This window comes from Neopsephotus bourkii, unplaced genomic scaffold (genome assembly GCF_033783945.1).
Source record: "Neopsephotus bourkii isolate Nb327-2 ecotype Australia unplaced genomic scaffold, CSIRO-AGI_Nbou_v1 NB_42, whole genome shotgun sequence".
Classification (NCBI taxonomy): Eukaryota; Metazoa; Chordata; class Aves; order Psittaciformes; family Psittacidae; genus Neopsephotus; species Neopsephotus bourkii.
The window spans coordinates 287,355-309,240 of NW_026900559.1; the positions used below are offsets into that span (position 1 = coordinate 287,355).

Below are 21,886 nucleotides of genomic sequence, written 5' to 3' on the forward strand. Positions count from 1 at the left end.
GACTTGGGTGGTGCGGTCAGAGCCTTTGCTAGAGAAGACCGAGGCAAAGAAGTCATTCAGAACCTCAGCCTTCTCCAAATCCTGTGTAGCTAGTTCACCTGAGAGCTTCCTGAGGGGGCCTACGTTCTCCCTAATCTGTTTTTTATTTGCTATGTACCTGTAGAATCCCTTCCTGTTATCCTTAATATCCCTAGCCAAGTTTAATTCTAACTGGGCCTTAGCTTTCCTAACCTGGTCCCTAGCTTCCCAGACAACATCCCTGTACTCTTCCCAGGCCGCCTGTCCTTGCTTCCACTTTCTATAAAACTCTTTTTTCATTTGAATTTTCCTCAGCAGCTCCTTATCCATCCAAGGAGGTCTCCTGGCCCTCCTGCTGCACTTCCTTCTAGTTGGGATGCAACACTCCTGAGCTTGTAGCAGGTGATCCTTGAAGACCAACCAAGAGTCTTGAGCCCCCCTGCCCTCTAGGGCTATATCCCATGGAACCTTACTAAGCAGGTTCCTGAAGAGGCCAAAGTCTGCTCTTTTGAAGTCCAGGGCAGTGAGCTTGCTGCACGCTCTTCTCACTGTCCTAAGGATCTCAAATTCAACCATCTCGTGATCGCTGCATCCAAGGCTGCCCTGGAGTGTCACATTTCCAACGAGCCCTTCCCTGTTGGTGAGCACAAGGTCAAGCATGGCACCTCTCCTTGTCGGCTCCTCTATTACTTGCAGAAGGAAGTTGTCTTCCACACAATCGAGGAACCTCCTGGATTGCTTGTGCCGGGCCGTACCGTCATTCCAACAGATGTCAGGGTGGTTGAAGTCACCCATGAGAACAAGGGCCTGTGAGAGTAAGGCTTTTCCTGTCTGTAGAGTGCTGCATCCACAGAGTCCTCTTGATCAGGTGGTCTATAACGTACCCCCACAGTAATGCCTCCCATCGCTGTTTTCCCTTTAACCCTGACCCACAAACTCTCTATTGACTGCTCACCAGTCCCCAGACAGAGTTCCATACTCTCCAGCCTATCCCTAACATAAAGGGCAACTCCCCCTCCCCACCTGCCGGGCCTGTGTTTTCTAAAGAGTCTGTAACCTTCCATTCCAACATTCCAGTCATAGGAGCCATCCCACCATGTTTCTGCGATGCCTATTATATCAGAACCCCATAGACGTGCACACATCTCTAATTCCTCTTGTTTGTTCCCCATGCTATGGGCATTTGTATAGAGGCATCTGAGTCGAGCTCCAAATGAAGCCAGCTCATTGGCTGGAGCAGCCAGAATATCTCTACATTGCTCCGAGCATTTATTATAGGTGCTGGCAACTGACTGGGAGTGCTGGGATGGAATGATACCCCCCCCCATCCCCCAACACATCTAGTTTAAAGCCTCCTTGATCAGTGTGGGAAGCCTCCTACCAAAACTGCTATTCCCCTTGTTAGACCAGCTCCACCAGCCCCCAGTAGACCTGGCCTACAAACCTGGGTCCTGTGTTCAAGACACCCTGACTATGGCACTGCTGTTCTAACCATTTATTAACCTGGCCAATCCTCCTAGCTTTCTTTAGGTCCTCCCCTGTGTCCTGGAGAATTGACGAAAAGACAGTCTGAGCTCCAAAGCCCCTAACCACCTCTCCCAGGGCTCTGTAGTCTTTCTTTATGTTCTCTATATCCCTAGCACCCACATGTATCACTGGAAGTGGGTAATAGCCAGTGGGATTTACCAGAGCAGGCAGCCTCTCTGCAACATCCCTCATCTGTGCCCCTGGTAGGCAACACACCTCCCTTGAGACTGGGTCAGGCCGACAGACGAGTGCTTCTGTCCCTTTCAAAGTAGAGTCCCCTACTACCACAACCTGCCACTTTTTCCTGGCAGCACCAGTAGAGATCTTCTTTACCAGTACATCAGCCGGCTGTTTCTGGTGCAAGTGTGTTTCCCCATCAGCCCCCTGCTGATGAGGACAGACAGCAAAGCGGTTCTGTCTGTGTGGGGACAACAGGTTTAGGAGGAAGCCCCTTGCTTTTAGTTGGCCTTTTCCTCCTTTTTCTGTTGTTTTTGGTTTTTGTTTTTGTTTTTTTTTTTGGTTGCTGTTTCCCAGCTTCCCGGGCCTCCTTCTTCCCTCCATGAGCTACAGGGGACGCTTGAGGCCCCTGCACAGTTAGGGCCTGGAGCAAGCATTCCTACTTCCCCTCGGCTTCCCTGACATCCTGCAGCCTATTGACAGCTTCCCGAAGCTCAGCCCCTGCTGCTGGAGCACCTCCTCAGGGATCACCGAGTGCAGCCCTGCCCATTGTGCACCCCCCCCCTCCCCTTCACAAGACCAGTGCAGGCACTCTCTACACTCAGAGCTTTGCACTGCAGCCTCCCCTCTCGTCGGCTCTGTCTGGGTGCCTACGGTGGCCACCGCCGGGGCAGCCAGAGCAGAGCTCCCAGACCGGGCCCTGGTCATGCGACGAGTGCTCACCATCCCGCGCGAACTGCCCGCGTCCAACCATTTGCCTGCTCGGTTTGGTCGCCTGCGCTCCGTGGGGCAGGTTTTTAACCAGTCAGGGCTGGTGCCGCTGCTCCTGGCCCCGCCCCCTGTGAGTCCCTGCTCGCGGGAGCTGAGCTGCCGCCCCCTGGGCAGGTCCTGTCGAGGACTTGAGGCTCTCTCGGTGGCTCTGCTCCTGTCGCTCTGAGTTGAGGCTCCTGGACGCTGATCTTCCCCGAGCCCCGCTCCGGTGCTGAAGGCGTCCTCTGTCGAGCTACTCACCTCAGCAATTAACGCAGGTAATAAGGCAGCACAGCTCAAAACCCTGCATTTCTGGGTTTCAACAGTTATTCCTTTCAGGTCAACGAGCAGAGAATTGCTAACACCATGCAATGCCAAGACTTCTGCCAAGCAGCTATCACATCTGGGTAAGATAAGGCAAGCAGTAAGAGATGTCTTTGGAATACAAGGAAAACCAGAACATATTTTCTCTGTAACAACCATGCTCACATTTCTTTTATAGCCCCCCAAAATAAGCAACTTCTTGGTTCTAACTGTTGCTCTCCATTGCCACTCACATACACACTGCACCTTCCTTTCTGTCCCTCTCACACACCACACGAAGTTCAGAAGAAAATGAACATAATAGGTATTTTAAAGGATGTTCTGGTAGGTAATACACAGTACTAAACTAACAGCTAGTGCTATCAAAACAGACCACTAGTTGAACACTAGCCAAGGTTTCTCCTATTCCACTCAACACAAGCAGCAACCAACCAAAGCAGTCTCCAGCCTTCGCATTTCCATGAGCTGTTGTATCTGTGCATCACTGCTGTTACAATAACTCTTCAATACATCTTACTGTATGACAGTATTTATTGGACAGAACAACACTTCAACCCACTTGTAGCCCTTACGGGCAGCTGCCTTATTTGTATTTAGATTTTCTAATGAAGTACCTAAGCACACTTACACCAAACCCGAAGTGCTGCAATACGTAATCTCACCTTGAACATGCTGGCCCATATTTAACAGAATGGGAACCACAAAATCATAGGATGGATTCGGTTAGAAGGGAACTAAAAAAATCAACCAGTTCCAATGCCCTGCCACAGGCAGGGACACCTTCCGCTAGACCAGGTTGCTCCACGCCCTGTCCAGCCTGGCCTTGAACACTGCCATGGATGGGGCAGCCACAGCTTCTCTGGGCACCCTGTGCCAGGGCCTCACCACCCTCACAGGGAAGAACTTCTTCCTAAGATCTCATCTCAATCTCCCCTCTGTCAGGTTAAAGCCATTCCCCCTTGTCCTGTCACTACAGGCACTTGTCAAAAGCCCCTCTCTACATTTCTTGTCAGTCCCTTTAGGCACTGGAAGCTGCTCTAATGGCTCCCTGGAGCCCTCTCTTCTCCAGGCTGAACAAACTCAGCTCTCTCAGCCCATCTTCATATGAGAGGTGCTGAACATCCAAAAATCATTTTTCTCCTGGGGAAACCTTAACTGAAAATACTTGGAAGCAATTATTTCCTTAAAAAGGCACCCGAGGTTCTTCTTAGACTTATTTATTAAAAGTTTGATTCCAAGCCACTAAAATAACTTCTACTTTTCTTAAAAGACAAGCTGACACATTCTGCTCAGATTTTCTGTCAAAGACTTGCAGAGTCACAGCTCCCACCTTCCCAGTCAGAAAGCCCAGTTAACTGCAGTCATCCGTACAATGAGGTTTTCTCTCTTCTCTGAATCCACTTCATTGGGATCACAGGAACAAGTCTTCACAGCTAAGATACAAAGCTCCTTGAGGTAACGGACCCTGCCGTAGCCTTAGAAAATTAAATAGTTCAGAAAGAGATCATATACTTCACAGAAGATATAAAGCAAATGGAAAAAAATAATGAAAAAGAGTAAAGACTTTCCTCCTACAAAAGTAGAAGTGGGTTTTAATTTAACACAATTATCTTCTCTATTTTTTTTCCTGCACTTCTATTACCAAATAGTGGCAAATTCCTGCAGTATATGGAGATCAGCACATTAGCACCAAAAAAAAAAAAGACCAACCCCCCCCCAAAAAAACAAACACTGTTACAAAGAAGACAAATATACTTGGCAAAGATGATGAATCTTGCACTTAGATCATACAGACCATGAAATCAGGACCTTCTAAAATCATGTTTTTATTACAAAAAAAAACAAACAAACAAAAAAAAGCCACTATCCTTCAAGATCCTTCCAAAAACGGGCACTTTAACGCTTAGTGACAATCTGTCACAGCAATTTCACAGGACAGCTCTACCCTCCTGTTAGCAGGAGACATGCCACATCAGCAGAACACAAGCCATGTTGCCTGGGACACATGACAAGCACCATCATGAGACACAGGTGAAGTCACACTGGATAACATGTGACTCGCATTACACAACTGGCCCGGCTTTGGCTGAGGCAGAATTAATTTTCTTCATAGTAGTTGGTATGGGGCTGTGTTTTGGATTTGTGCTGGAAACAGTGCTGATCACACAGGGGTGTTTTTGTTACAGCTGAGCAGTGCTTACACGGAGCCAAGGCGTTTTCTGCTCTCTACTCCACCCCACCAGTGAGCAGGATGGGGGCCCACAAAGAGCTGGGAGGGGGCACAGCCAGGACTGGGAATGAATTCCTTGGTTTGCTTTGCTTCAGTGCACGTGGCTTTTGCTTTACCTGTTAAACTGTCTTTATCTCAAGCCACAAGTTTTCTCACTTTTGCTCTTCCCATTCTCTCCCCCATCCCAATGGAGGGCAGTGAGCAATAGTAATGAACTGTGTGGGGCCGAGTTGCCAGCTGGAGTTAAACCATGACAATACATCAGGGTGTTCTGGCTATCAGAGACACCAGTGCAAAGTGCCTCCCAAACCCATTCATTCTAGGCAGGCCTTCATTTGCCAGTAGGTAAGAGATTGCTCATCATTCATTGTAACATAAATTCCTTGTGAAAGACACTGACAACTTGGCCATGTTCAAGTCTGGAAGAAAGCCTGTCTGCATCTCCCATTGCTTGAGGAATGAGACCCCTGTGCCCCTGGTGACTAGCACAGAGGAAAGAGGATAACCAACATCAGCTTCCTTCAGCAGTACTTTATTAATAATTTAACTGTTAATGGCCATGTAACTGGAGCAGTTGCAGGAGAAATTAACTATATAGTTGCCTGTTATACTGAAAGCACTTTGATTGTCTTGGCCTTCTAGTTAAGGAACAGGGTTTCTCTTATTCAATGGTTAGTCCCTTTTAAAAAGGAAAAAGGCGTGAAGCTCAATTAATAAATACAATTCATTTAACTGAATTTTTCCATCACTCAAAGGCTGAATGTAATGGATTTCCCATTTTCCTAATCTCCCATGCAATTAGTTTTTTTAATTAAACACAATACACAACACACGAAAAAGATTTACACACTCATTGTTTTGCTGCAAAAGAAAGATTTACACACTCATTGTTTTGCTGCAAGTTATGTAGGTGGGTATTTCTGATTCGGGAACTTAACACAAACATAATAATTACATTTGACCATGCATACTGACCCATAGTTGTGAACTTGATGAAAGTATCAAGGGAAAACTAAGATAGAATAAAATGCAATGCTAAAGCTTGCCCAGGACTCTAGCACCAAACAACTTGTTCTTGGTAAACACCACAGGCTACAAGTGGCCTACATGGTGTTCATGTGTTTTACATGTGAGCTAAAAGGGGCAAGTGAAACAGCCTTCTCAGACTAGCTTACAGACAACAGCAACAGACAGAACAAGCAGAACCTTAAGCACTTTGAGAAGCAGCAGGAATGAAAGACAGCCATCCAGGAGAAACCCCTCTATCTGAGCAAGCAAAAGATGCACCGACACACAGTGATGGTGTGTCAAATGTGCAGAGCTGAACCCTTCAACTCCAGTCTTTGTGGTCCAGCCTTTCTTGGACATGCTACTGAGGCAAAAAGAAATCCCAAACCCCATCTGATGCTGCCTACCCCCTTCTTTTCGCAAGCTCCTCTAGTTTTATTGTGGCCCTAGGGCAAAGCATCCATGGCAGAGTGAGAAGGCATGTGGACAACTCCCCCATGAGAGGCTGGCAAAAGCAGCAAAACAGAACTGACTGGGGAAAAGTGCCATTTCCTAGTGTCCTACTTACTAAATCAATCAGAAGTCAGCTCCAGCAATTAAGTGATAATGAATTATTGATGAGACTCACTCTGAGATACCAAGCACTTACCAGCCTTTACAAAACTCAAGAACCTGAGGTGGGTAAGTGGTATCTCCATTTCAAGTAAGGCACAAAGCGAGGTAGACAGCAAATAGGCCTGGTGTTAATGTACTGCCAAGGAGCACCGTTATCTCTAGGATGTTATCTTGATTCTACTTGTATATCATCACATATCACCTTGATTTGTGTCCCACTCTACCCATGTGGGAAATACTCTCACTTCAGAGAAGCACAGTGAGTGCCCCATGCACAAAATCAAATAATTTCAGTAACTACATCTTACTACCTTGTCGGGGGGGGGGGGGGGGGGTGTGTGTGGAATAAATAAATAAAAGGCTGTGTTTGAAGTAAAGGGCAGCTAGGGAAAAAACACTTTCAAATGTGATCTGTATGTTCAGTGGCAGTATTTGCTCCTGAGAAAGCAAAGGTGGTATTCAAACCCTACTGTTTCAAGATATTTTAAGCCTGTGCATAGCGTGTCTTCAAGTCAGACAACTTTTTTGCCAAGGCAAATAAATTCAACTAGAAGCTCAGCAGAAAGACACAGAACTCAGTCTTGGATTTAAAACCCTCCCGCCAGCCACTGAAGACTGTCAGTGGTACCACAGAGGCACATTTCCTACCACCAACACATAAAAGTAATTTAGGAAAAAGAATACAGTCTACTCCTACTGTACTTCCCACCTGAGCTTTCCACTGATGCCACTACCTATTTGTACTACTAAAAACCAAACATAGAAGGACATGACCATTCATTGCATGTTGTGTCACCTATCCTGCCCCTTCTCAGTTCTTCATCAGGCTTACCAAACGGACAGCCCTATGTGCTATCCACATGCACATAAACGAAAGTCTCCACACTCCTGGAACTTCCACCCTCAACAGCAGTTGCCAGAGTTGAGGCTTTACCAACTGGCAGCTGTACACCACCCAGCTGCTGTTGAAACACCATAATGACACGTTAAACACCGCTATGGTTCAATGCTGGTGTGCCGACTCCTAGTCTGCTCCCAACAGGAATGCTGGCAAAACAAGCTTCAGGAGGAGGGAGATTAATGTCAGTACTTGCGACACAGACCAGCCTTGCAGACAGGATCCCTGTCAAGAAAGGGCAGCTTCCTGGGTGGAATTTGAGAAGAGCAGAGACAAGGGTTCATCCCTGCCACAGATCTCTTACATGATTATATTACTCTGCTTTCCTTCACTTCAGTCTTCCTAATCTGTTAATGATTACTAATGCTCTCCTATCCCATGGGAATGTTGCAAGCATGCATAATTTATATTTCCCTGCTTCCCAGAGGCCAAGAAAATGGGTACCTGAAGATACATACTAATCAATAGTTTTCCAAATATATAAACTGCTTTTTAAGATGCCTAATTAAAAAATGTAAAGTATTAATATTAAAGCCCACAGGTGTATCTTGAATAACTTATTCCTCAGTAGTAAACATGAAGAGTCATTAACAAGAAGTTTTTGAGCAGGTATCATAGAACCACATAATGGTTGGGATTGGAGGGGACCTTGAAGTTCATCCAGTTCCAACCCCCTGCCACAGGCATGGACGTCTTCCACTAGACCAGGTTGCTCCAAGCCCTGTCCAACCTGGCCTTGAGCACTGCCAGGAATGGGGTGTCTAATACCCATATATATATTGTAGCTAATACCCAGTCCAGAGATTCTGATTAAAATACAGCTAGGCCCTCCCTCTAGCTGATGAAACTCCATCTTCCTAAACTCCTGCCTGCTCGACTACCACACAGTGACTCCATAGAGGTAACTGATCTCCTGGAACTAAAAATCTAAAGTCATTTGAGACACAGTGATTAATTGCCCTCTTCTTCACACTCACAGGGTCTCAATATGAACCCCTTTTCTTCTCTTGTATGCATACATACCTACCCCTTACTCTGTTTAATGCTGGAGGAGCAACATTGCAGGAGGACCAGGAAACAACTTCGGAAGCTTGTTTAAAAAACAGTTATGAATATCTAGATTTCAAGGTATCCGAAACAATTGTGCCCTGGAATCATGCAATGACAAGCTCTTGGTAGAGCTGCTTACTCTCAGGGTTTAGTTTTGACAGTTGAGCTCACTCAAACTGTTCTCTAACCAGAACATTTACTATAGCATTTCAATAACACATTTTTTTCCAAAACAATAGGCCAACACTACTCAATAGGCCAACAACTTCCAAACTGAAGTAAACATTGGAGTATTTCTAAGTCTTTGCCAGGTGTGTTTTCTTAGAGATGTGCAGAGCAGCTTGGAAGACTTATGTATGCAAATACTCAATTCATGCCACCTTCAAGGGCCAGACTGGTGAAGGCAGAAAGTGTGACTCATTTCCCAAAAGCAACTGCCTCTTTGAGATACCCCATATAAGACGTTTCCTGTTCAAGAGAGATAACCACCAGGTATTTTCGAAGTCTAAGTTGTGTTGGTTTAATTTTAACAGGCTCCGACAGGCCTTACAACGGTCTCTCTGATACAGGCCCAAAGGAAGTTACATTTATCACTTCTTAAATGGGGAAGTCTGTTCACAAGAGTGGGCTGCTTAATTTTGCAGCTACTGATGAGCAGACAAATGAAGCACCAACACTGCAGTGAAAATTAACTAAACTAGGCTTTACAAGCCGAACACGGGGTCCCCATGAGACCATGTACAAGGCAGTTAGCAGACCAGCAGCTCTGAATTCAGACTCAGTTAGGACAAGAAGATCCTGCTAGCAACAAGAACTGGGGTTTTGTATTTTCGGATTTCATTTGACTCAGCTGACTGGCCATTAAGCTCCAATAAAGCAGACATTTATCTATAGATAACACAAGGAAATTGGAAAGTAAGCAGCCTGAGGCTACCTTGAAGACTTAAACAAATAGCAATGCAGAGCTCCATTAAAACAATTCATCAGAAAACCTAAATAGTCCATTGGCAGATTTTCAAGGATCCCATTAGAAATTTTAAGGATACCTAATCTGATTACACACCGAAGTCTAACTCACATAGAAGTCAGTAATAAGTAGAGAGCTTTTAACTTTGAGAACCTGAGAGTTACCAAAGATGCTGCAGGAAGAGACACTGGGCATTTATGCTGTAACTAATGTAGAATCATAGAATCAACTACGTTGAAAAAGACCTTCAAGATCATCAAGTCCTACCAATATGCCAGGACTACCCAGTCCACCACTAAGCCATGTCACTAAGGGCCTTGTCTACATGGGTTTTGAATGCTTCCAGGGACAGTGATTCTACCATATTCCCTGGACAGCCTGTTCCAATGCCTGACCACCCTTTCGGAGAAGAAATTTTTCCTAACATCCAGTCTAAGCCTTCCCTGGCATAGCTTGAGGCCATTTACTCTTATCCTATCACTTGTTACCTGGGGGAAGAGACCAACCCCCACCTCACTCCATCCTCCTTTCAGGCAGTTGCAGTGATAAGGTACCCCCTGAGCCTTATCTTCCCCAGACTAAGCATCCCAGTTCCCTCAGCCATTCCTCATGGAATGCTCCAAGGATGCTCCAGACCCTTCAGTAGCTCCAATGCCCTTCTCTAGACTCACTCCAGCACCTCAATGTCTTTCTTATAACAAGGGGCCCAGAACTGAACATAGTGTTCTTAGGAGCTCTATCAACACCCTTTTTATCATTCAGGTACTGTGTTAAGAGTTCTAGTCCAATCACTCTGATCTCTGGTCAGAAGTACACTCCTGATTTGTTCACTGCACATGGGTCTCCTTTTTTGGAGGAGAGAAAAAAAACCTGGTTCCCAAAACTGATACTGGGTGCAGATCTAGGGGGAAACCCTCCATCTAACTGTACAAGAACAAATGCTTGTAGATTGAGTGCTCATAGGCTGAAGTATTACACGTCTTCACTTTTTTCTTACCTTCACGTTTGCTGATACTCAAAGCCAACACATTCACAAGATCAAAAATGCCTCACCTTTTAAGAAAGGGCTGGCAAACAGAAATGTCTGAAACTGTAAATCAGAATTCAACAGTACTCCATTTAATGAAGGGCAAGTTTAACATGCAAAACCTTGGTTACATGGCAAAGTGAATGGTCTGTTAATTTAGAAGTTCACAATGGGTTGGGGTTTTTTTGTTTGTTTGGGGATTTGGGGTTTTTTGTTGCTGTTTGTTTTCGGTTGTTTGGTTTCTTGCATTTTTATTTTTTTTTACTATTCTAATTAACTCAGTGTAGGCTTTTATTTCACTCACAATCAGGTATGTGAAACTCATCCAGCACTTCATTAAGAGACAGGACTAGCATCAGTCACATGGATCATTTTTTCCCTTTCCAGCTTCATTCTTTCCACCTTTCAAAAGCTTGGTTAAAAGAGGAAAAAAGAAAAAAAGTCTATTTTGAGTTGGAATAGACAACAGTCCCCACAAACACACTGCTACTGCTCCCTAGCCAATTCTCAATTATGCATAATTAGTTTAATGACTTACGTCTTTTAAAAACCGATTGGGCAGCAAGTACAGTTCTTCCGGACTCCAGGCTTTCACCATGGCAGTTGGCATTCTTGCCAGCCAGAGCAGATCTTGATCTCAGCATCTGTACTGTCTTTCCACTGACTCTAGCAAGCAAAGAAGAAGACTGTTCTACATGTGCCAAGTCCTTGATAAGACATGTTTCTTATTGTGGTTCAGATCATGGAAGATTTAGTCTTCCCATCCCCAAGATCAGCATCAGAGCCCCTAACTCTTCTGGAGAAGCACAATTCTCCCCAACACAAAACACATGCACTTCAGGTTCCAGTTAGACTGTATGTATAGAATGGTTTGGGTTGGAAGGGACCTTAAGGCTCATCTAGTTCCAAACACCTTCCCTTAGACCTGCTCTGAGTTCTCCCCAGTGCCTTCTTCAGTCTGAACAAGCCCAACTCTCTAAACCTGTCTCTATAGCTGAGCTGCTCCACCCCTTGGAGCATCTTCATGGCCTCCTATGGACTCACTCCAACAGCTCCACATCACTCTTCTGCTGCTCCCCAGAGCTGGATGCAGCACTGCAGGGGGGCTCTCACTAGAGCAGAGTAGAGGTGCAGGACCACCTCGCTCAACCTGCTGGTCACACTTCTGGTGACACAGCCCAGTGTTTTAGTAGTGCGCAGTTCTACCCAGCTCTTGCAACTAGTTTTGGCCCCAGCCACAAGAGCACCTTATGCCATTGACAGGACACTGTTTTAGCAACTTAGAAGAGTTATTTTGCCTTTGGAGTTCACTGACTGAAATGTGCTTCCTTTGGAGGTCCTAAGTGCTGACTACCATAGAATCATAGAATAGTTAGGGTTGGAAAGGACCTTAAGATCATAAAGTTCCAACCTCCCTGCCATGGCCAGGGACACCTCGCACTAAACCATACCACCCAAGGCATCGTCCAGCCTGGCCTTGAACACCACCAGGAATGGAGCATTCACAACCTCCCTGGGCAACCTATTCCAGTGCCTCACCACCCTAACAGGAAAGAATTTCCTCCTTATATCCAGTCTAAACTTCCCCTGTTTAAGTTTTAAACAATTACCCCTTGTCCTATCACTACAGTCCCTAATGAAGAGTCCCTCCTCCGCATCCCTATAGGCCCCCTTCAGTACTGGAATGCTGCTATGAGGTCTCCACACAGCCTTCTCTTCTCCAGGCTGAACAGCCCCAACTTTCTCAGCCTATCTTCATATGGGAGGTGCTCCAGTCCCCTGATCATCCTCGTAGCTCTCCTCTGGACTTGTTCCAGCACTTCCATGTCTTTTTTATGTTGAGGACACCAGAACTGCACACAGTACTCCAAGTGAGGAGCAGAGTAGAGGGGCAGGATCACCTCCTTCGACCTGCTGGTCACACTCCTTTTGATGCAGCCCAGGATACGGTTGGCTTTCTGGGCTGCGAGCGCACACTGAAGCCGGCTCATGTTCATTTTCTCATCGACCAGGACCCCCAAGTCCTTCTCTGCAGGGCTGCTCTGAATCTCTTCTCTGCCCAGCCTGCAGCTGTGTCTGGGATTGCTCCGACCCAGGTGTAGGACCTTTCATCTGTTCATGAAGAGCTGATATGTTTTGGCAGGTGAATCAAAGCAGGGCTAGTCTGCATATGAAACAACACAAGGAACCGCTCTAGCATATTTTTTAGCATTCCCTAACAATGCCCACATTCACAAATTATTTAGATATACGTGCACACCTTCAATTTCATGTCAAGCAAAAATACTGAATATACATCATAACTGATCCCCCAGAAACTGAGTAACTTGCTCACAATGCACAATTCACTTGTGAAACTGTACCAAGAACCTAGGGAGACCAAGTCCCTAGCAGTCTGCTGTACCCGAACACCACCTTCCAAGCTCAGTTACAGAACAAATTCCACTTCTTCCTAATATCTAAATCTCCCCTCTGAAAGTTTAAAGCCAGTCCCTTGTCCTGTCACTACATGACCTTGCCAAAAGCCCCTCTCCAGCTTTCTTGTCAACCCCTTTAGGCTCTGGAAGCTGCTCTAAGGGCTTCCCAGAGCCTCCTTTTCTTCATGCTGACCGATTTGGTGAAGACTAAGCCATTACATTCAGCTGCTGAACAAAAGAACAAGGATACAGGGAAAGAAAGGAAGGGAAAGAAGTCTGAATTTGACAAGAAAGGGATTCACAATCTGAGAAACAGTGCTATTTTTAGCTGCAGAATTTTAGCTAAACTAATAGAAAGTCCAGCAAAAACTTTTAATAGCCCTTAACATATCTTACCCTTGCATCAGGAAAACAGTAGCAGAATACAAAGCCCAAGACTGTCTCTGAATCCTGCAAACTCAAAAACACCAGCTGAAGTATCACCTTATAAGTCCGTATGTGGGAAGCAGCCACTAGGTAGCAGATGCAATACAGCATGTGTTACCTGTAAAGAGCACCCTGCACAAGCAACACAACTATGAGGTGTCAAATCTTGCCCTGCTTTACAAAAAGGGGGGGGGAGGGGGAAGTATCTTTCACATAGATTGTCAGAATTATATCCATAGGTGTGCCTATATCACATTTCACGTTTTTCTAAACCTGAAACTCCTCTGCTTGAAGAATCTTAATGACTTTACTGCAACACCAACAAAACCAAGAAAAACCAGGAATGCTTGAGAAAAAAAAAATCATATCAAAAACATTTCTTCAAAGTAAAGAGCTATTTCAAATTGTAGAAAGATATGCCTGTTATTTGTAACATACAGCTCTTGACTAAAATTAGGCTAGTGCTAATAGTGTGAAAGAAAGTTGATGTCCAAAAAACCCTGATTAAACAGGTAAAATGGAAATTACTAGAGCAAGGAAAGAAAGAGATCTTGCCCAAGGTCATGCTGCTGATCAGTAACACAACCTGGAGTACATCCTGCAGCACAGGAAGACCCTGACAAGCTTTGCCCATCAGAGTACAAGCATTGAGCTGACACAGATGTGGCTGGCAGATGTGTTCTGTCTGGAGCTGTGTCATTTGGCTCCTTCACAAGTGAAGTGATACATCAGTGCTAAGAGACAAGTCCACAAAATACAGCACTGAAAACTGAAAAAATATATTGTTGGTCCTACTAAAAAAAACTATTTCATAACAGAATAGCAAACTTCAACCATATTCCACTTACACACTTCCTGACATTTAATAAATTAAGGCTTACAGGCTGTCTGAGAGATAATTAAATCTGTTTTAAAATAACTGAAACCTCCTGGCTAAAAGGACACAATATCAGAACCTCCCCAGATCTGGTATAAGTTCATTAGCCCCTAATCCTAAATCACAGAATGTTTGGGTTGGACAGGACCTTAAAGATCAGCTGGTTCCAACCCCCAAAATGATGACTGTAACCCCCAAATAAAGGCTCACACGGCATGATAAAGACTCATAGTACAGAGATCATTTTAGACAAGTTTCATGGCAACATCACCTCATTGCCTCAGCTGCCTGTTCACTGAGACATGTCACTCTGTGGCACAGCAACTTACACCACCATATGCTCATATCCAAAAAACAGCTTTGCTTGATATGCCAGGCCATGGCAGGAAGGCCTGAGGATCAGAGGAAAAAGTTCTCCTCAGCCACCCTCCCACAAACTGCTCCCACTTTGATTTTGTTCATCTGGGCCCCTTTGATTACCCCGCCACAAGGTTCTCCAGCCCTTCAACACTAACAGAAACTACCTATTTTTTCCTCTCTGTTTTTCAAAGAGGACTTATTTCTATGAAGTGCAACTAAATTAAGTATCCAATTCCACAAGCTCCTTTGCAATCAAATGGGGATACCTGCACAAGCAGCCGAGTACAAGAACAAGCAGAGTGACAAGTGGCTCCATTTAGAAACCTCCTCACTGCCTCCACATTTTCCACATGCAAATTAAAACTCACATGAAAACCAATTAGCATTACACCATCTCCTCACTTAATAAGGCTTTTCTGTCCCACTAGACAACCCTGCATGCCACGTAAAGTTGGCTTAAACTGCCTTATGCTCCGGCAGTTTTACTAGTACAAGAGGCTGCATAAAAAAAGATGCTCAAACACACAATCAAGTTCCTTCAGCTAACAAGTCTGTACGTGTCAGAGAAACAAGTATGTGGATACATACTCAGTCCACAGCAAATGTAAGTTTCCACCAATCATATAAATTAACAGTTTCATTATGAGACAGACTAATTTAGTTAAATGCTTTCTGCAGGGGTATCAGCAAAGTTTACTGATTTGGTTTTTCTTAAGCTATTCGTTTAAATTTGTATCTTTGTTCTTGGTTTGTGTTTTGGGTTGTCGTGGGTTTTTTAACACATCTGAGCTTCCCCTCAAAAATTCTCCAGCAGTCAGTAAATTAATGATAAACTCATTATACTAATGGCTGACTCTACAATTACCTCCAGCCATGATCTACTTATATTTCAGGCAAAAGGCAGCCTGTCATTAAATGTTTCACTTTAGAGATAGCTTAAAATATACCATTAAAACTGGTTTTACTTGAAATATTCCATTCTGTGTCTTGGCATATTCTGTTACGAGATCTTGCAGAGCAGAAGATTGCAAGATCTCTTCTGCTTTAATATTTGAAAAGACAAAAATGCCCAAACCTACAAAATAACTATTGAAACATAAGATCTTTCTCCCACCTCACCTCCAAAACCCACCTGCTCACAACTGTTTTAAGTTCAAGCCCTGAAAATGCCAGTTTAAATACTTATCGCAGTGTGCCTTCTACCAAAGGTAGGGCAAACACAGCTCCAGTTTGCAGCAGGTGGGACAACTGAACAGTAACAGTCTACAAGACTTCCTAAAACTCATCATTAGCTGCCCCAACGGACAAGATAGCAGAACAGAGAGCACTACAATCACAGCACATTTCACACCACAGTCCACCAGCTTTACAGCAAAGGGAGCCATTTTGTTCCTCACCTGGTAGATAGTCGGCATACAAATGGAAGTAGGATAAACATATTATCACAATGACATGTTTGCACCCAAAGAAGTATGGAGCTTGCTAGTCTACCACTGCATCAGACAATGCTGACTATAAGTTTGTAATGCTTTATTTCACATTAGAACGAAAGGTGCATTTTTTTAAACTGTTTTATAGCTAGCCATCTCCACTTCCTATCACAACATGCGATTACAACACTGCAATCACTCTTTCACCCTCCCAGCCCTCAACAACTGCAGGTTCCTGTTGTGGCAGAGTTATCCCCAGTGGGATGGACAACTGGAAGCTCCTCATCCCTGCAACTTCAAACACCCAAGGAGCAACAGAAACCTATGGAAGCCTAGCCAAGGAGACATTGCTTTCCCTGACAGTACTCAAAATCCCTGAAGTTTACATGATACCCACAAAATCACCATATGCTTATTTCAGTCCCTGCATCAAAAAGGACCCTACAAGAGTAAAGTCTGACAACAGCATCAAACATCAAACCAGATAACCAGAAATTCATCCTGAGAGAACCTGTCTGCAGGTGCTGGCTCCCGTGAGAAATCCCAAACATTCTCTCCAGCAGGGATGTGGAGCTTTGCACTAAGGTTAGTACTTCCCAGCTGTTCTCATTATGACTTCTGGCAGACTTACATCTTCAGCAAACCACAGAATCAAAGACTGGTTTGGGGTGGAAGGGACCTTAAAGCTCATCCACTTCCAACCTCCGCCACGGGCAGGGACACCTTCTACTAGACTAGGTTGCTCCAAGCCCCATCCAGCCTGGCCTTGAACACTGCCAGGGATGGGGCAGCCACAGCTTCTCTGGGCAACCTGTGCCAGTGTCACACCACCCTCACAGGGAAGAGCTTCTTCCTAATGTCTAATCAGTTTTAAGTCAGTTTAAAGTAATTCCCTTTTTCCTGTCACTACAGACCCTTCTCAAAAGCCCCTCTCCAGACTTGTCACCCATTCAGGCACTGGAAGCTGCTCTAAGGTCTCCCCAGGGCCTTCTCTCCTCCAGGCTGAACAAGCCCAGCTCTCTCAGCCTGTCCCCATAGCAGAGGCTGCTCCAGCCCTTGAAGCACCTTTGTGGCCTCCTCTGGACTCACTCCAACAGCTCCACATCCATCTTGTGTTGGGGGCCCCAGAGCTGGACGCAGGACTGAAGGGGGTTCTCACCAGAAGAGAGGGGGAGAATCTTCTCCCTCAATGTGCTGGTGATGCAGCCCAGGACATAGTTGGCTGGTTGTGTATCACCTATTTCTCCCACTACTTTGCCACACTGGAAGTTTCTTGACTTGCCAAAGGCTCTACAAAAATCCTTGTCTGTTGCCAACACACTGACATGCTACACAAGCTCACTGCTGGCTTGTGTGCTGAGAGAGATAAACACTGGTTATAGAGCACTAGACCCAGTTTAAAAGTTTTTCAGAAGATTGCATCAAAAATACAAAACAGACCTAAACAAGACAGATGCAGTTCTCCAAGTAGCGAGTGGTTTTCTTGTTCTCTGCTTGCACAGTAGAGCAGGGCAATGCTCAGCAGTGCTCTTCCATGCAGTAGGTAGAATGTCTTTGCTTGAAAACCTCCACTAGAAGTAGTTATCTCTGAATGTTAGTACAAATGAAGTCCCATGCAAGGAAATACTACTTCATTAGTAGCATGTGGAAGTTTTCAGCTAGCACACATTACACAATGCAGATGAACATGGCAATGTTACTCTTCAAGCAGCACCTACCCCAGCTCAATTTTGGGGATGCTGCTTTTTTTGGTTTGACAGTATTTGAGATGTACTGACAAATTGTGACAGAATTGCATATGCAGCCCTGCATGTTTATGCTGCTTGTGGAAGAGGGTCCTGAGTCCAACAATATTAGACCAAAAGGCTAGAGAACAAGACACAAAAGTCTTCCCTGAACACAGAGCAAGTTAAAAGGTATAATATATGCACTGCACATTTGGCTCAGAAAGGTCCTTCCACTGAGCTGTGACATCTTGGGGACCACACTCAGGAATTCCAGTGCTGCACTGACCGTACTTTGATTCTCCAGCCAGTTGAAAACTGCCATTTTTAAGACCTATTCCAAATTCAAACAGGAACTTTTGTACTTCTCATAAGAAAGTAGTCTTCCTTTTCCACTCACTTTGCAATCATACCTTTAAAAAGCAGTTCATTTAGCTAAATATTTGTGACTCCTGCCATCATTTCACTCCTGAATGGAGGTTTTACAGGTTGAAGAAAAAAAAAAACCATAAATCTGTATTCAGACATATTCAGTAGATTCAGGTTTCCCTGAACAGAAAGCACAGTGATAATCAGAATTACAGAGTCCATTTTCCTTTTAAGGACTGTTTACATTTCATTGGTTTATTCAGCTATAATGTACTGGAAGCTCTCTGAAGCAATCCTTCCCTAGACTCACTATAACTGTGTGTAGATCAGCTTTTATTACTGAAGTAATGCAAACTGTGGAAGATGATAAACATAGATGTCTGGTTTTTAACTTACAAACCTTCTTCCACATTAACTTACTCAATATTGTTGTTACAGGCTAAGCCGGTAACTGGAATCCTTGCAGGACCTAACTTACGTCCAGGAACTCCTGGGCTGACACTGAGCCAAATGAACTGGGAACCACTGGGAGCTGGGTCAGAGGATGGTACAGGCAGGGCAGCAGGAGTGGATCTGCCTGGGCACTTGCTGGTGAAAGAGACTAGGTGTGCACATACCCAAGATCTTGAAGAGACCTGAAATGAGGCGGGAACTGGAAAAGGAAAGCCATCGTATGAGGGAGCACAAGCTAAAGCTTCAGAACAATAGTCTCTTTCTGATTGATTATCAGTTGCAATTACAAACTGAAATCAAACCAGAATTATAGAATCAAAGACTGTTCTGGGTTGAAAAGGACCTTAAAGCTTATCCTGTTCCAACCCTGTCACAGGACGGGACACCTTCCAATAGATCAGGTTGCTCCAAGCCTGGTTCAGCCTGGCCTTGAACACTGCCAGGGATGGGGCAGCCACAGCTTCTCTGGGCAACCTGTGCCAAGGCCTCATCACTCTCACAGGGAAGAACTTCTTCCTAACAGCTAATCTAAACCTCCCCTCTGTCAGCTTAAAGCCATTCCCAGTATCCATTAGAACTTATCCCCATTATGGCTCATCTCCCATCCAACCTAGCCTTGAACTATAACTTCACACTATGTATCACAACAAGATAAAACCTTTCCCATGCAGATAAAGTCTTTCAGAATCAAAAGCACTAAGTGATCCAGTAATAATATTAGGAATAAAGATGGAAACAAAAGATCAATACTTTGCCATCCGTATCTTCACCAACACAACACAGAACTGTTTAGACACAGAGACACTACACAGTGGTTATTTTCCGTTAGCTGAAATCAGTCCCCAGGGTTTCAAGGTTTCCCATCTGTACCCAAAAAAAGATTCAACAGGAAAAGAAATGTTTTCAGGAGTTATCAGAATTAAAATTCAAAACAGAGTGAAGGCCAGGCAGAGACAAGCTAATTTGCCCTACAGGAAGCTTGCAGGGCCGCCAAAATATACAAAGAAAACAACATTTAAAAAAGAAATACCCAAAGATCCCATACTTTATTCTTCACAAGAAAAACAGAATTAAAAAAACCCAACAAACTAACAGGCTTGAAAAGCTCTTTGAATCTGCCCCAAAATAAGCCAGAGCCTCTCATTAAATAACTGCAGGGTAACTCTTGTGCAAGAAGGGCAGCTTGCAGTCAAAAAGCTGAAGTACTAACTTCCAGATGAGAACCAGGTCTTCTTGGCCACTGCCCCCAGGCCAGGGTGGAGCAGGAACACCAGTGGGTGGCTGGGAAATCTTCCCATGTGAAGATCAGTATCTTGCAGCATGGAACCCTCCATGTGAATCTAAGGGTGCTATTACAAGCAAATATATACAACACATGGAAACTACACCTTGCCATGAATAATTAGGTAAAGTTTTGGCAGTAGTAAATGCAAATTAATAAGGAAGAAGGCAACACAATCCAGATAAACAAACCTGAGCTGGGCCTGAAGCTTTCCGAAAGAAGGAACTGCTGAAGAAGTGTTGCAAAGAGACAAACCTACACAAGACTTAGGAACATTGCTGCTTTGGTTTGCAGTTAATTTCAAAACAGCGAAAGTCCTATTGTGCTTCCCTTCCTTCCTATCCATCTACACACTCGAAACAAACTTTTACCACTGAAGCTATGAAACTTGTCAGCTCTTCATGACAACAAACACTCTTCGAAAAAGAAGAAAGAAACGGAACTTGATAATCAGTTGTACCCACTGCATGTCATCACTCCATCGCCACTGCGCGATTCGGAAGCAGACCCAGCAGCATGCAGCCAGGCTACTTACACTGCCTGGAAAGGCGCCCGCTAAGATCATGTTGCAGAAATAATTCACACCTGCAGCAAAGCTGCACAAAACATCATCAACTCGCCGGCTTTGACAGACACATGCCGTCCGGGGGGGGGGGGGCACAGTTTCTACAACATGAGTAATAATAAAAAGTAGGAAATGTCCCCTGAAGACGCCAAGTAAAGCCAAGCAGGACCCGAGCGCTTCCCTTCGGTGCACAGACCCCGGCGGTGCGTCTGTCCGAGCCCGCCCCGGCCTCCCCCACCCCGGGAAGGCCTCGGCAAAGAGAAGGGAGCCCGCGTCGGCTGGCCCAGGTTGTACCAGCGGGGCCGCAGCCCCTCGGCTGCTTTGATGGCCAAGCTTGGCCCAGACGCACCGGAACCTTCCCGCCGGTTGCCTCGCCTCACGCTTGCCCCACACACCCCATAGCGGGGGCCCCGAGACCGCCCTGAGGGGAGGGTCTCCGCCCGCCACGGCCAGACCCGGCCCACCCAGCGAACCCCGCATCCGGCCCGCTATGGGAGGGGAGAGCAGCCATGGGAACGGGAGGTGAGGTCGGCGGCGCCCCCGGCCCTGCTCGCAGCGAGCCGCCGAAGGGAGGCGGGAGAAAGCAGGGAGGGAGGCCCGGAGCCCTCCTCCGCCGAGCGGAGCACGCCCCCGCCGCCGCTCCCGGGCTGCCGCCACCGCCCGCACTCACCCGCCGAGCCCAGCAACAACCACAGCAGCCACATGGTCCCCGCGCCGGCTGCTCCACAAACTTCGAAACTCCTCCGTTTCGCCACCTCGCTCCCGACGGAGCTCGAGGCCGCTGAGCGGTGGGAGGCCGGGGGAGGGACCGGGGGCGGTGCCCGCCACCGCCCCGCCCCGCCCCGCAGCCCTGCCGAGGACGCGTGCTGCCACCGCCCCGGCCCAGCGCCGGATCGGAGCTCCCCGAGGCTGGGACTGGACCCCGCGGCATGGTCGGGGCGGGGGTAGGCCTCGGGAGCCTGCACGGAGATCCTGCGGGGGCTGCAGGCCTCGCTGCCCGCACACACACCGGGAAAAGCCACGGAGAGCTGCCTCCTTTTCGTCGCATCTTTTGCCCATGAGGCACCGACAGCCAGTTTCGAGGATGGTGGCGGGTTGGGGTGGCATCAACATGTCACACAACGAGCTTGATGTGTAGTAGCAGGCAGGAGGCCTTGAGTGGCCCCCGGAAGAGTTAGGGCCAGGGCTGCACCCCTGCAGACAGGCTGTAGCTTCAGGAATCACAGAACAGCTTGAGTTGGAAGGCACTTAAAGCTCATCCAGTTCCAGACCCCTGGACACCTTCCACTAGACCAGGTTGCTCCAAGCCCCATCCAACCTGTCCTTAAACACTGCCAGGGATGGGGAGTCACAGCTTCTCTGGGCAACCTGTGCCAGCACCTCACCACGCTC

At 46.1% G+C, this 21,886-nt stretch overlaps 1 protein-coding gene across 3 annotated transcripts in view; it reads right to left on the minus strand.

Moving 5' to 3' along the window:
* LDLRAD3 (low density lipoprotein receptor class A domain containing 3) overlaps nucleotides 1-21,294 on the minus strand; it is a 92,665-nt gene extending 71,371 nt beyond the window's left edge. For all 3 annotated transcript variants that reach the window (XM_061347202.1, XM_061347193.1, XM_061347183.1), the window contains exon 1: nucleotides 21,165-21,294. In XM_061347202.1, coding sequence (XP_061203186.1) covers nucleotides 21,165-21,198 — 34 coding nt within the window. In that variant the 5' untranslated portion in view covers nucleotides 21,199-21,294. The remainder of the gene's footprint in view (nucleotides 1-21,164) is intronic.
* Between the last annotated feature and the right edge of the window lie 592 nt (nucleotides 21,295-21,886).